At 36.1% G+C, this 15,179-nt stretch overlaps 3 protein-coding genes across 3 annotated transcripts; 2 read left to right on the top strand and 1 right to left on the bottom strand.

Annotated features, from left to right (window-relative positions):
• Positions 1 to 2,973: 2,973 nt before the first annotated feature.
• GCK72_012661 (uncharacterized protein) lies at positions 2,974 to 7,007 on the top strand (the record flags this gene model as incomplete). The annotated part of the gene is made up of 8 exons (XM_053729293.1): positions 2,974 to 3,050; positions 3,269 to 3,422; positions 3,728 to 3,831; positions 4,004 to 4,099; positions 4,190 to 4,340; positions 6,036 to 6,146; positions 6,634 to 6,809; positions 6,902 to 7,007. 8 exons carry the CDS (start codon positions 2,974 to 2,976, stop codon positions 7,005 to 7,007), a joined length of 975 nt encoding a protein of 324 aa, XP_053584065.1.
• A 4,151-nt stretch (positions 7,008 to 11,158) lies between these two features.
• On the top strand, positions 11,159 to 14,859 carry GCK72_012659 (uncharacterized protein; the record flags this gene model as incomplete). Its single annotated transcript, XM_053729291.1, has 5 exons — positions 11,159 to 11,380; positions 12,631 to 12,734; positions 12,892 to 12,987; positions 13,080 to 13,206; positions 14,524 to 14,859. 5 exons carry the CDS (start codon positions 11,159 to 11,161, stop codon positions 14,857 to 14,859), a joined length of 885 nt encoding a protein of 294 aa, XP_053584063.1.
• Positions 11,221 to 12,558, bottom strand: GCK72_012660 (uncharacterized protein; the record flags this gene model as incomplete). The annotated part of the gene is made up of 2 exons (XM_053729292.1): positions 11,221 to 11,423; positions 12,501 to 12,558. 2 exons carry the CDS (start codon positions 12,556 to 12,558, stop codon positions 11,221 to 11,223), a joined length of 261 nt encoding a protein of 86 aa, XP_053584064.1.
• Positions 14,860 to 15,179: the final 320 nt, after the last annotated feature.

Raw genomic sequence — 15,179 nt, 5'->3', positions numbered from 1 at the left:
GGAAATTCGATACACTGGAAATATTATAGTTGAAATTTGAAATATTTGTGCCTGGATTTTTGTGTTTTGGGTGCAAAGCATAGAGAGTAATGATGAAATGGATATTTAACGAAGACCAGATTTAAGTGAGTTGAGTATTGTCTGTTTCATCAGTGGAGTTTTTGATTTTGATAGAAAGTTTTATTCACTCTTGATTGACTAGATCTTGAAGTTGTTTAGTGTGTTCTGATTGTTTCATGGATAAGATTTCATACAGTTTCCAAGAGTTGCCTTATGACCTTATGACCCATTGGAAGCAATACCTGTTCATCTGCTCATAACTCGGCTCATAGAGACATGTAGCAGATTTTGACTGCAGAAATGGAATCTGCGTAGTCGAATGTACCTACGTCCAAATTTATAGGACGTTTGAAAGTGGCGTCTCCAAAGACTTCCCTTGTCAAAGTACTACTAAAATTCTCTGTATTCTCTCAATGATGTTTTGTCTACAACAACTCCTAATTATTCACTGTTTCTTAACTATATTTTATTTAATCCAGTTCCTAACTTGACAGTTTTCTGAGTCTGTAAGTTAGAACCGATTTTGTTGTTTCGGCAGAACGGCACTAACTATAGGATCAAGTTAATTAGTAGTATCGAAGATAATATAACCCTAGCATTAAAAAATCCAAAAATTGTTGCTTATCTGATACCGGTGGACCGGAAAAGCCTCAAATTTTGACTTCCCCGTTTCAAATTTATCTTAAGTCATGTTATGTTGAAAAATGTTAGTGTGGAGTGTGTCTTTCTATTGTTTCTTCACCATTTGGGATGAAATTTCAAAAAGCTCTCTTATGACGAAACAACTGTTGGAATTTGTACCTGAGCACTACGTGATCAATAGGGATATCCGTAGATTTCTGTATAATAAAATTGAAAACTCTTGCTCACTCTTTCACCATAAAAAAAAAAAGAAATCTGTTTATTTTCAAAATCTGAATAATCAAATTTTGAAACAGATTTTTACTTTCGTCCAACTTTTACCAATTTTCCCAGATCTTCCAGTTTCAAACTCATCTTTATTCATGTTTTTTTGTTGAAAAAAGCAGACTTGCAACGGGCCGGGCCGGGCCGGGCCGGGATGAAAATTTCTAGGGCCCGGCCCGGCCCGGTCTGCCCGGAAGTTCAGTACTGAAAAAATTCAAATTTTTTTTTCGAAAATTTCCCGATTTTTTTTGAAAAAAATTTCTTAAAAACAATTTTTTGTAGGTTTCAAAGGTTTTTGAAAAATATACTTGAGGAAAAATATGAAAAAATTTCAGAAAATAAATTTTTGGACAAAAAATTGTAGTGAAAAAAGTTCAAAAATTCAAATCCGGGCCGACCGGGCCCGGAATTTTGCAAGTCTGGAAAAAAGTGTTAGTATCGCGTGATAATGGTTAAAAATTTTCGTCGAAAGTTTTAACAGTAGAAGAAGAACCAATTTTTATCATGTATTCTTCTCTTTCTCCCACGTGTAATTTTATTGTTTCGGTTTCCAGAGTTTTCCATTTGAAAAAAATTCACGGTGGTTTTTTTCAATCTTAAATGAATAACCCTCCACTATTCCCCAATAACCTGAAACAGAAACTCCTATATTCATTATTCCAATCATCTGTCCCAAAATACTCCATTCCTATTCATTATTTTCGTCTCCCCTTTCTACTTGAGATCGCTACTTAAAAAGTGAAGAAGGCTATTAGTCAATGAGCTCTCTCTCTCCAACTTATTCCTTTTTTCTTTTCTTGTCCTATCCAATTGTTGGTCCTTCTAAATTAGGGGAAGTTTTCGAAAAAAGTAATATAATTTTCTAGGGGCACTTTTTTTGGAGTTCTTTGACGTGGGGTCACGGGAGGGGTAGTGAAGAGAGGGTAAGTCAAGAATCGAGTCAAAATATTCAAAGTAAATTTCATGTTTCATAGTTTTCAGATTTCAGTCGAGCGGTTTTTTCAACATTCATTTTTACTATTCTCCTCCCCTCTTTCTCCTTTTTTTTTGTTATTGTTTTTTGGTGGAACGGAACCAGGAAGAATAATTTATTACCCTTTTATATATCCGGTCCCCCTCTCCACTCGGTTCCCTTCAAAAAACTCAAAAACCTAACAAAAAGGGAAAGACATCATCATCAACATCATCATCATCTCATCTCGGGCGGTGCCGAAAAGATGTAGAAACTGCTCAAAAATGCATAAGGCTTCGAGTCTCTTCAGAAACAACAGAGAGACAACTGACATTGTTTCTTGTTTCTCTTTCCTTTTTTTTCGGTTTCGTTTTGCTGCTTTTTGGGTTATCATGGGTATGGTAACGATTCATTGAAAAGATGCTAATATCATTTTATTGTGATTTTTTCTCCAATTTTAACTCAGAATCTATGAACCCACCTACCGTGAGATTAGAAGTTGTCACGCGTGATTTGAAAATTTTTTGATCTGAAAACTTATGTACGATTGAGATAAAACATGTATGCACTTTAATTTATAGTTTGTATTACGACTTCGTTAGGTATTCTGTCGGGTAAATAACATCAGTTTGCACGGGCTCTGGTAGTGGGTAATTAATAAATTGATTTCAAAAATATCCACGACAGTCGAAAAACTGACTAAACATGCGGGAAAACTGGTATAAATCAGTTCACAAAGCGGTCGATTAAGCTGCGTATCAGAATGTCACAACGAAACAGTGAATTGAAATAACTGAAATTTGAATTTGCCTGTTTCAGTACTCCCCAATGCCGTGATTATTACTGACAGCTCTCTTTGCTTTTATTCCATTGCCTCCACATCTTCATTTATTATCTTTTCAATATTTCCTCCCAGTTTCAAACTGTTCTGATAATCCTCACCGCTTTTCATTTTTCAATTCTTGTACATTGTGATCTTTCCAATACCTTTCTTTTTTTCAGCAACCACACACATCTTTGCCTCTCAATTCTCCTTTGAACAAATCAAAATGAATATGGTAAGGATCCGTCATATCATGGAGATGCGTCGAGCATGCAAGGCTCCGCCCCTTCTACCGCCGAAACTGAGGAAGTAAGTTTGGAGGAATAGAAACAGAAATTTCGAGAATGCGTAGTCAAACAAACTGTTTAAATAATGAAGATAGCATTAATTCAGTTTATAATTTTATAATGAAACTGTTTCACAAACTTGTCAAAAAAAATTCTCGTTTCTGGAAATCCATTATAATTGTCCCGACAAAATTATTTTGTCAATCGAAAACAAATCAAATAATTTCGAAACATTGTCAGAGAAGGCTCCGAGAGCACAGATCGTCGTGATTCGAAAGATGTGATGGATTTGACATTCCGAGTGAATACACTGGCTCCCGAGAGATATCCATCAAGTAGCTTCTACCTTCATCTCTACGAAAGTCAGGATTCTCCAGAAGGACCGTGGAATTTGGTAAGATTTAGTTTTGAGAAATTTTCTGCAAAATTATTTTGGGCTTAACTGAATAGTTAACATTAACAGTCAATGAAATGAACTATTTGAAACAGTTATTGTTAGTTTCAAATTTCCCAAAATCCTGTGATTCCATTAATCCCAATAGTCCACTCGGAACACACGTGTCACTCACCTCGTGCACAAATGCAAAAAGCGGAGAAAATATGAGTTTCTAGAAGTATTTCATGCATATTTTATTGGAGTAACTCTTCGTTTCGCTTGATTGACAAGTACCCAAAAGTTCAATTTCTCTGCCATTTCAGATCACAGAAACCGATCGATTGGGAACTAATGACACGGCTGTTTTGGAGGATTTCTTGGCGATTGAGTTCAGTTTTGAGAGATTGCAATGGTTCAAAATGGAAATGTAAGTGTTCGAATAATTCTGGAGGACCATTAATAAGGGGGAAACAATTCCAGAAATACAGCTTACATGAAACTGGAAAAATTTCTTTTCAGTTTCAGGTTTACCTTTTTCTTTATACTTTCCATCTCATTCCATTTTGATTTTTTCAAAAATTCATTTTCTCTATTTCCAGATCCGAATTATCAGAAAACGGTGTCAAAGTCTTCAAAGTTTCAGAAATCTTCTCTATCGCTCAGATCTGTGCAGGACCGATCATCTTTCCGATGGTGTAAGTGAAATTGTTTGATTAATTTCCATGTTTCAGCGATAACATTTTTTCGTGAACTTGAAACACACGTAATTAAAAACGTGTTTTCAGTGACCAATCCGGACACCGTGTGTCTGGAGTGGAAATTTGGAGTCAATTACGTGAACGTACTCAACCGATTGTGATGCAATTGGAAGCGAAGAACTTGTCGACGAAACTGGTTTCTTCGAATTCTAATTTAAGTGAGAATGGGAATTTCGGAGTATGAATACATAGAAGAGCACGGGCCTCCACAAACAAGCTTCAAGTTTTCAAACAGTTTTCTATGAAGCTCGTAAAACAGTTATCTTGAAAATTTATATTCACTTTCATCCACTACATTTAGCTGCAATCTACTGGTAGTTGTAATCTGAAGAAAGTGAAGTGGCACAAGAAAATTTTTATAAATTTGCTTTTCATGGTATCATTTTCTTGGCGGGTAATTGGATGGCTTCTGTTACGAGAGTGGCATATAATTATTGCACCAAAGATCCATGAGAATAGAAATTTCGAAAAATATGGGTACGGGATGTTGCGAAACTAGACGTCTCAGAATTGAAAAAAAGTTTGTGAAGTGAAATATCGAAAAGATGAAATTAGGAAATACAAAGTACCATTTTTTATTCCCACTTGGAATATAATGAGTCAATGAAACAGCGGTACCCAACTTTTTTGAAATTTTCAATACAATATAGATATTTCCTGACGATAAAACCTGGCCCACTGGTCCATTCCTTGTTTCCTTGTTCTTCTTGATTTCAAAAAATTGTTCTGGATTGTTTCAGTACGGAGCATTTCCAATAGAATTGTTGGATTCATATAAGTTACTGTATCTTCAGTACAAGAAATTACACAATCTGTGTTTGTTGTTTTTTGAATCAATTTTACTTATAAAATTTCCATCACCAGCTAGTCAGAAATAATCAGAAATCTGTTTACTTCCTGGACCAGAAAATAATATTTTTTCTGGTTCAGTGATTAAAGCAAAAGTAGTGGAAAGATAATGTTTCTAATAACTCTTGAATTGGTGAAATTGTGTTGAACAACACTGTGACGTCGACTTTCCGCTTAAAAATTGATGTACACTTTTTGGAACTTTCATTTGGAGTTCATCTGACAAACTTTACCTACTTTTTGTAGCAGAAGAAGATTTTTTATGGATTGGGTTAGGGGTCAAAGAAAAAGTAGTGGAATGGTACTGTTTCTAGTAACTTTTGAATTGTTGAAATTCGAAAGAACAGCATTGTGTGTGTAAAATTATCTGATGTACATTTTCTGGAACTTTCGTTGGGAGTTCATTTAAATAATTTATCGTTCCGGCCGATTTTTTACCCAGTTCGATGTTAAAAATGCTTTTGGAGATTTGAAAACATTTTTGTAATTAAATTTCAATTATAGTCTAATGGTAAGGTTGTTTTAAAATTTCTGAGTTCCAGCTCTGAAGCCAAGAATAGTTACACCCGAAAAACAAAAAGTTAACAACTTTTTTGACCGGTACTGAACTAAAATCGGCGATTGTTGTAAATACTTGTACTCCTTTCACGATTCGATTCGATTTCATTTTTTAAACTAATTGCACAAACAATTTACCGAAAGCTAGTATAAAATCGAAAATTTACTTCTTTTTTGTAGCAGAAGATGATTTGTTGATGTACTGGGTCAGTAGTCAAAACAAAAAAAAACATTGGAGGATACTGTTTCTAGAAACTCTTGAATTAGCGTTATTCTATTGAATTCGATTGAATAACGTTAATATTTTTCTGTATACCGTGTTCACTGTTCAAAATACCATCCGAATTCCGTAGTAAAATTAGTGAGTTTTATGGCATAACCTCAGAGCGAGCACTATAGCCCGGTCTGATTCCGGAATAAAATCACTTTTGTGAAACAGCGAAAACATTATAAACGTACCTTTCAGATGGCTCGGTTCAATTTGGAAATCCGTTCGATGGGAGCTGACAATGTGGATTTTTGCATTTGCAGTTGTTCAATGTTTCTATCGGTATTTGATGACAGAGAATCAGCAAAGGTCAGCAAATTGATCATAAACATTTTCTTATCTCAAATGTTCGAAACATTATTTTTCAAGATTTTTCGAATACGCTGCTATCCATCTGAACGTCCGTCTTGTCCATATCCCACTTTGTCGGGTGGATGAAGATATGTATCTTCCTAGCAGACTTGCTACGGGTCGGGCAGAACAGCTTTCAGAAAATTGCCGTTCCTCGATTCCTTCAACTTTTTTTTTTCGAATATATTGTTTTCATTAGTGCTTTCAGTGGTGTATACGATTTCAATTATTTCAGACGCGAATTTCGATATTTCATACAGATTTTCCTCCAAACAAGTTCCGTAGAAAATTTAAAATCGGGTGGCTCCGGGTAGCTACACTTTTTCACCAGCCCTTTGAGAAATTGCGAGATTTTAAGTGACTCCACGATAATTACGTACAATCAACTAATTTTGAAACTTTCTCGGCTTCATAGTATATCTGAAACAGTACCTCATTTTTCCAGGTCGCCGAAGCTCTCCTCAACCCACTCGGCGAAGATGACGATGACTTTGAGTGTAACTGGCTTATCGACAGAAATATCTCAACTGGAATCGAGATTATCGACACGTGTCATGACTCGTGTCCACCATTGAAATTAGAGGAACCGGATGATGAGAAGGGAACGATGTACTGGTGCCAGTGAGTTGAATTTCTCTGTTTCGAAGATTCTGTTTTTTTGCGATTCTTGGTGGATTCATTGTTAATTTACAATAACATGAGTTTGTTTTCAGTCCAACAAAAAATGGGTCTCAAGCCCCCGCCCACTGCAGTTGCAATCTCTCAACACAAGAATCCATTCGCGAAAGTGCTGAATATGATACACCCGACGACACCTGAATCATCACCTCCTTCTTATCGTTTGGATGTTCCGAAACAATAAATATTTATGAAGATTACTGTTGTATTTGGGAAGTCTGTAAAAAGATTTCCCAGTGCATCAATGCATCGCATGAAAAACTTGAATTTTCGGCAAACAAGAAATCGGTTACTATAACCAATGAAATTGGTTGAACTAAAAGTTGCTTTCTGTTTTCACAGTCTTATTTAAAAATGCTAATTATGTCAAAAGGTAGTTGATCAGTAATAGATGATGCTTGTCCCATTCGACATAACTTCAAAGCAGTAACATTTTTTACAACGCAATACAATTTATGGTTTTCAGACATCATTGTATCATTTTATTTCTCTTTTTTCATTACTGCAGTGACTGTGTCAGAATTAATGTGAATTGCTCCTGATCCAGAGTATTGCGTTATTTTTTTGTAAGCTGTTCCTCATATCATATCAAACTAGAACTGAAAAAAATTAACCGCGACGCGCACGCAACGCGGCTGAAAAAAAAACAATACTTTTGTTGCGTACCTTACCCCTCCCACTGCTATGAGAGAAAACCCGTAACCTCGTGTTTCAAAATCTATATAAAGTACCGTATTAGCATATTATAAAATGATGGAGTGACGCCTGTAGGTTCATTATCAAAGTTACGCAAGAAAATTTCTCGACATAATCATTCAAATCGATAAGTCAAAGATTTTTATGGGTAGATAATTATGAAAAATTACCGAATCGAAAACAACATAAAAAGCATATTTTGCTATGTTAAAACAATTATTCGTGAATTAAGAATTCCGAAAAATCAACTGAAAATCGGATTTTCGGAGGTGTCCTATCCACAGAAAGATAGTGTATATCCAGGACACAGCGAACTTGATAAAAGTTAAAATATCTTGTGTTTCGAAAAATACTAATCATCAATTTGATTAATCTCAAAATGTTGACGCCAGTCTTTTACTTTTATGAATCATCAACTACAGTAAATAGTGTTTGTGAAACTTTCTATAACCGGGAAGTCAGGTTCGGCCCAACGAATTGTTTCTAGTCAGGCCCCACAGGGGAAAAAATGTGGATGCCCCAGGCTGTCCTATTTTAAAAATTTAAGAGACAGTCTCTGACTGGCTCGAGCATAGGCCTACAGGACATGTTACACATGCACCAAACTTTTCAGAAAAATGTACCTGAACATTTTGCGGAAAACATACTAAATCTAAATATCAGAAGGACTTGAAGAAAAAACTACAAAACAATAAACTCAGGCCTGATTGGTAGTCAGATTCTTAACAGTAAGGATGTGGGCTTCTTCGAGGTGTCAATGTAAACAGCAACGCACACACTCGGAAAAAATTCAAATATTTTCATTGATGACCTTACGCCTCGCACCCCTGTGCAAAATTTGTTAGATAATTTTTTTTTCTGTTTCAAAGTGATTTTTTTGTATGTTGCTTATTGATTTGTAGTTTAGTTTTCATAAGAAATCATTATCATTGTTTTTCAGTTTCAGAATGATTTTGTTTACACACTGATGATGTTGCATATTGATTTTGATCTTTCACTATGAATCTGTTGAAATACAAACTCAATGACACCCCACCCCCTCTTTACTATGTACGCCCGTCAAAAAATATCCCGGTAAAAACAGATACCAATCAAATTCACTTCACTACTGTTTCATAAAATATGCGAATTTTTTAAAGACTGCCAAAACAGTTTTCGAAAATTCTGGATATGATTTCAGCAAAAATTTGGGTTATTGAAAACCGTGATTTCCGTAGTTATTATCAGATGTAACTGAAACTTTAGCATTATTTTCTTAATTTCCCTGCGAATTGCATGATTACCTTTTAAAGAAACATCAAGCATAAAATGTTTGACTTCAGTCCCAAGTTGAATACTCCGTATCCATGAATTTTTACACGAGTCTTTTTTTTTTAAAGTTATCAAAAATAATATGTTTCAAAGACACTATTTTACAAGCGCTTGAAAATTCGATGGTAATTAACTGTAAAAAAGTTTTGTCGAAAATTTGTTAGAAACTTGAAACTGAGCAGTTTGTATCGATTTCCTTTTGAATTCTCGGACATTCCTTCTTTCTCTTTTCTCCTTTCTTCCCTAGTCTCCAAAAGAAAAATACAACGAAATGTGTGATAATAATTCCATATTAACACGCACACATGTCTAGAAGAACTTGGTGTCTCCACAGACATATTCCAAATAAAACACGCATTTTCTATTCATTTTTCTCATCTTTAGCGGAAATAAAAAACGACTAGATATCCGGTGTTCCAGCCATCTGGAAGCTAATTTTTCGGCATTCGTCTTCGCTTTTTTTTCGCAATTTCTTCATCCTCTTTGCTTCTTTTGTAGAACTTGTTCATTTCTTCATATTTCAATGTTTCACTTTTTCATGGTTAAAAAAATTTTGAAACACATTCTGAAATCAAATTGTTCCATGATGATTCAAACCTAATTTCTTCCTTCCGAGAACAGTTAAATTTTATTCATTTTTTCATTAAATTTGAGGGGGTGTCGGGCCTTTCGTATCACTCTTTTAACAACCGCGCTCTCCCGAAACGGAAAAAATGTTCAGTGCGAAATTGAGAGGCGCAGAGAGAAAGACAGATTTCTCAAGTGGGATTCGATGGAACGCAGTTCCAAAAACTATGCAAGTCTAATATTTGTTCGGTTTTTTTTCGGTTGCAAATCGTACTGATTCAGATACTCCCTGCTATTTTTTTTTAAACTTTGTTAAACATGAAATTTAGTTATAGATACCAACATATGGCTCTTGGATTTTATGACATATCAGTGTTTAAGCTCGTTAAATTCAGAAGGACGGTGAGACTTTTTTTGGTTTTGTTTGTCTACCTCTATTAGCACTAAAGCAAATACGTTTCTGTCAGTTTATCACATATATGTGAAACAGTAAACCAATTAATTCAATGCCGAGTTATTAGAATTGAAAACCCATCACGAAACATGTTCTGTTTCAAAGTAACCTTACTAACCTTATCCTGAAATTGGAATGTTCGTCTGGTCATTGCATTATTCTTTCTGGAAACATTTCCGATGTCATTGTTAATCAACATGGTAAAATTCGATTCGATTTTTTATACGAAAAAAGAAAGGAACTCACTATGAACTGATCTCCGGAAGAAAAGCTTTTCCTGAAACTAGAGATACACTTATAGAGACTAACAGTTCTTAAATTTATGAAACTGTAACCTCTGTTTTAAAGTGTAAGAAACGTTGTTTCCTTTATATTTGATTTTTTTAAATATAAAGTTTGGGATTTTCAAATTTCAACTGCTTTTAGTGGATTTGTAGATCAAAAGTGAAATTTTTCTTTATAGCTTAAATTCTCGAGAAGTTACCTGTATGGAAATAGTGTTCAATTAGAAAAGTGAAGCTCTAGATTTGATTTTTAGTTTCTACAAAGCAAAAATAGGAAAATACTATTGACACAATAATGAATAGAGGATTTTCGACATTTTAAACTCAGAAGACTGAAACAGAAGAATTCCTTGCCAATACAGTCTAGACATCACGCTTCACGCCAGTGCGGCGCTGTTGATTGTTGTTACAACGCGAAATTTGCAAATAAATTGCTGTTTCTGATAGTCCATTTCTAGTTCGAGGGGTGGATTCAATAATGGGGAAATGGCATTGGTGTAGAATTGGCGCATAGAATTTGTTCCGTGGTTTGTAGTTTATTTGTTTAGTACGATTACTGTTCTTTGTTTGAGAAGTAATTTAGCTTTTTTTTTGTTTCAGAGGGAAATTCACACCAATGTTCGCAACATTTATTTACTGTTTTTCATCACATTTTATTTGAGCCAGTTTTCCACTTGACAGTGTCTTCGTTTATTCTGTAAGGATTTTGACATGGATTCACGATTTAGCAACTGCGCTCTATCTCAGTCTTGCTAGAAAGAGCTATTCAATTGTACACAAAACAGTATCGTTAATTGAATGGAATGTCATATACATCGGCAGCTTCACACTGCGAGTCTACATAACGATGGAACGCTGATTCATCGAGCGCACCCAATAATAACCGGACTTGCTCTCTTGACGATAAGTCTTTTCCATCTTCAACAATCACCAACTCATGCCGTGAAAACCATTTCTTAAAAGAATCTGGTTTGTCAAGCATGAACACAAAACGTGGAAGTCGTCTTGCCAAGTCACCCATTAACCGAGCGTTGTTTCTGGCTCAGGGTGTCTGCACAGTCACGTTCTCAAGAGTCTCCGTCTCGGATCCAGCTGCAGCTCGTGCCGCTATTTCTTCGTGTAGCCGCCGATTCTCAGCCATCTGCTGTTGCTGGATTTCTGCCGACGCCACCATTTGTTCGCGGAACATTCGCAGCGTTTCAGTGAGCTCTTTTGCAAACGCTAATTTTTCTTTCCCCATGATACCTGAGTACGTTTAATTTCCTGATTGCCAGTATTATATCGTGAAGCAGAATTGGAATAGCCAAGAATTGACAGACAGTCGTTTATAAGAGCGGTGGTTTTATGTATGGTCAAACCAAATGAATAATCAAATATCAGAGTTCACTAGTTCTATATTTCGAAGGTCACGTCATTGCCAGCGTGGACGGCCACGCGCCTTTCCAACAATATGTATCAGTTCAATTTAGCCGTGTTCCAATTTCTTGTATTCGTAGCACAAATGCAACTTTTTCTTTTTCTTATTTCTTGGAACGAACGTTTTTTCGGGGGAGATTGGAGATGGATTAGCATGCTTATAGTTCTTAAACTCGATCCCCAGTGTGTCCAAAGTCACGATTTCACTACGAAAGATCATAACGAAGATTCGAAAAACTATCCATGTTTGGCGTCTGATTTTCATCACCTTCTTCCTCTGATCTTTCCGGCGTTTCGTGAGTTTTTTCAGCTCCCGCATTCTTTGAAGTTTGGCGCCCGATTTCAAAAAATGTGCACCATTTTTTCACAAAATTCTGCAAAATTTTCATTTAAAAAAAGTCAAAGTTCTCAAATTTTCTCGTACGCTAAGGCTTTTACCGATTTTCTAAAACACAGTCGAAAAATCCACTTTTTTGCAAAAAATTTCAAATTTCTACAGGAGCCGGGCGGACCGGGCCGGGCCGGCGAGCGGGCCGGCGAGCGGGCCGGGCCGAGGAAAATTTTTCAGTCGGCCCGGCCCGGAATTTCCCAACCCTGGCTCCGAGAGCACTGATCGTCGTGGTGCAAAGGATGTGATGGATTTGACATTCCGAGTGAATACACTGGCTCCCGAGAGATATCCATCCAGTAGTTTCTATCTTCATCTCTACGAAAGTCAGGATTCTTCAGAAGGACCCAGGAATTCGGTAGGATTTATTTTTAATCACTTTTGAGCGACTCAGTAAATAGCCAACATTAACAGCCAATGATCTAAACTATTTAAAACAGTTTTTGTTTGTTTCAAATTCTTCAAAAATGTGATTCCATTAATCCCAGTAGTCCACTCGGAACACACGTGTCACTCACCTGGTGCACAAATGCAAAAAGCGGATAAAATATGAGTTTCTAGAAGTATTTCATGCATATTTTATTGGAAAAACTCTTCGTTTCGCTTGATTGACAAGTACCCAAAAGTTCAATTTCTCTGCCATTTCAGATCACAGAAACCGATCGATTGGGAACTAATGACACGGCTGTTTTGGAGGATTTCTTGGCTATTGAGTTCAGTTTTGAGAGATTTCAATGGTTCAAAATGGAAATGTAGGTGTTCAAACTGATGAAACATCAAGAAGGGGGAAACAATACCAGGAATACAGCTTACATGAAACTGGAAAAATTCATTTTCAATTTCAGGTTTACCTTTTTCTTTTTAATTTCCATCTCGTTTCATTTTCATTCTGTTAATTCACTTTTTCAGATCCGAATTATCAGAAAACGGTGTCAAAGTCTTCATAGCCTCAGAAATCTTCTCTATCGCTCAGATCTGTGCAGGACCGATTATCTTTCCGATGGTGTAAGTGAAATTGTTTGATTAATTTCCATGTTTCAGCGATACCTTTTTTTTCGTTGAAACACGCTTAATTATTACTTATTTATGGTTTTCAGAGACCAATCCGGATATCGTGTATCTGAAGTGGAAATCTGGAGTCAACTACGTGACCGTACCCAACCGATTGTGATGCAACTGGAAGCGGAGAACTTGTCGACGAAGCTGGTTTCTTCGAATTCTAATGTGAGTGAGAGAGGGGTTATTGGAATAGAGAATCAATGTTTGAGTTTCCGAGTAGTTTTAAATGAAGTTTGTGAAACAGCTATCTTTAAAACTTATTTCCACTTTCATCTACCCAAAATTTTAGAGTTCCCACTCTGAAGCCAAAAAAGCTACGGCCAAAAACAAAACATTGACCGCGCCAAAATCAACGATTGTTCTTTAAACAATATGATTTTTTAACGAATTACAACAAGTAAATACCCAGAGATCACCGGCAGCTAGTATAAATTCAGAAATTTACCTACTTTTTGTAGCAGAAGTCGTTTTTTTCATTAATTGGGTCAGTGGTCAAAACAAAAGAGCAATGAAGGATACTGTTTCTAGTAACTTTTAAATTATTTTGAATTTTTGAAATTCTGTTGAATAACACTGAGACTCCGCTATCAACATTATTTTTTTTTGAATTGTCCAAATACCTTCCGTAGTGATGGCGACTTGCTACGGGCCGGGCTGAACAGCTTTCAGAAAATCAATAATTTTAGACGCGAATTTCGATATATCATACAGATTTTTGGCTCAATAGGCAAAGAATGGTTCCAACCGCAAAGAATGGTCCCAAAATTTTGGGTGACACAAATTTCAGAATTGAATGGTCTCAACCGCAAAGAATGGTCCCTCGAAATTGATACGAAAAAAGGTCCCAAGATTTTGCACTTAGTTAATTTCTTGTTTACATGTTTCTCTAGGCTTAGTAAACGCCCGCGAGCAGCGAAATTTTAATCAGGAATGTAGTGACGGTGTGAATCATCAAGTGACCTCGGGCCCTTTTTAAGCCTAGGTAAAAAGGGGCGTGAAAATTAGTTTTGCTAGAAAATTTTATACTAAGTTGAGTAACTCCGCACTATTTTTTGAAATATTCCGGGGCGTTTACTAAGCCTAGAGAAACAAGAAATTAACTAAGTGCAAAATCTTGGAACCTTTTTTTGTATCAATTTTAAGGGACCATTCTTTGCGGTTGGGACCATTCAATTCTGAAATTTGTGTCATCCAAAATTTTGGGACCATTCTTTGCGGGTGGGACCATTCTTTGCGGTAGGGACCATTTAATTCCTTGGGACCGTTCTTTTATTTTTTGGGACCACTCTTTGCGGTTGGGACCTTTTCTTCCAAGCGAGTTCCGTAAAAATTTCAAAATCGGGTAGCTCCGAGCAACCCGGGCATTTTTTTCCCCAGTCCGGTTATCACAAGTGCGTATGAATTTCGCAAGTGTGAACCAAAAATTTAATTTACTGATTTTTTTGAATCTGAAACAGTAGCGCACATCAATCATTTTTCCAGGTCGCCTTAGCTCTCCTCAACCTACTCGGAGAAGATGACGATGACTTTGAGTGTAACTGGCTTATCGACAGAAATATGTCAACTGGAATCGAGATTGTCGACACGTGTCATGACTCGTGTCCACCTTTGAAATTAGAGGAACCGGATGATGAGAAAGGAACGATGTACTGGTGCCAGTTTTGTTGCAGACCTCGCACTGCTGTGCTGAGTGAAGTGAAAAACCATAACCTCGTGTTTCAAAATAAAGATGAAGCACCGTATCAGCATATTATACAATGGCGAAGTAAAATTAGTTGGTTCATTACCAAAGTTACGCAAGGAAATTTCTCGACGTAATCATTCAAAAAGTCAAAGAAAAGATATTGGCTAGATAATTATGAAAAATTACAGTATGAAAATCCAATTTATGTTGCATCTAAATTTTCTCGTGAATTTAAAGCTTTTAGAGCAATTTTTAACATTTGCTCCAATAATGAAAGTTGCTCAGAATTTTCTGAAGTATCAGAATCTGAAATAAAAAATATGACTTCACTCCTCCTTTAATTGAATGAACTGTTTCATAACAATTGTAAAATGCTGACGGATGCTACTCCGTTAGCTAGCGTAATTGTTTTGCTCATACACAGATTCTAGTTTTGGAATCTAAAATTTCACAA

The sequence above is a fragment of the Caenorhabditis remanei genome, chromosome IV, assembly GCF_010183535.1.
Source record: "Caenorhabditis remanei strain PX506 chromosome IV, whole genome shotgun sequence".
In the NCBI taxonomy this organism is placed as follows: domain Eukaryota; kingdom Metazoa; phylum Nematoda; class Chromadorea; order Rhabditida; family Rhabditidae; genus Caenorhabditis; species Caenorhabditis remanei.
The sequence above is the reverse complement of the archived record's forward strand: the minus strand, read 5'-3'. Positions and strand labels throughout refer to the sequence as shown.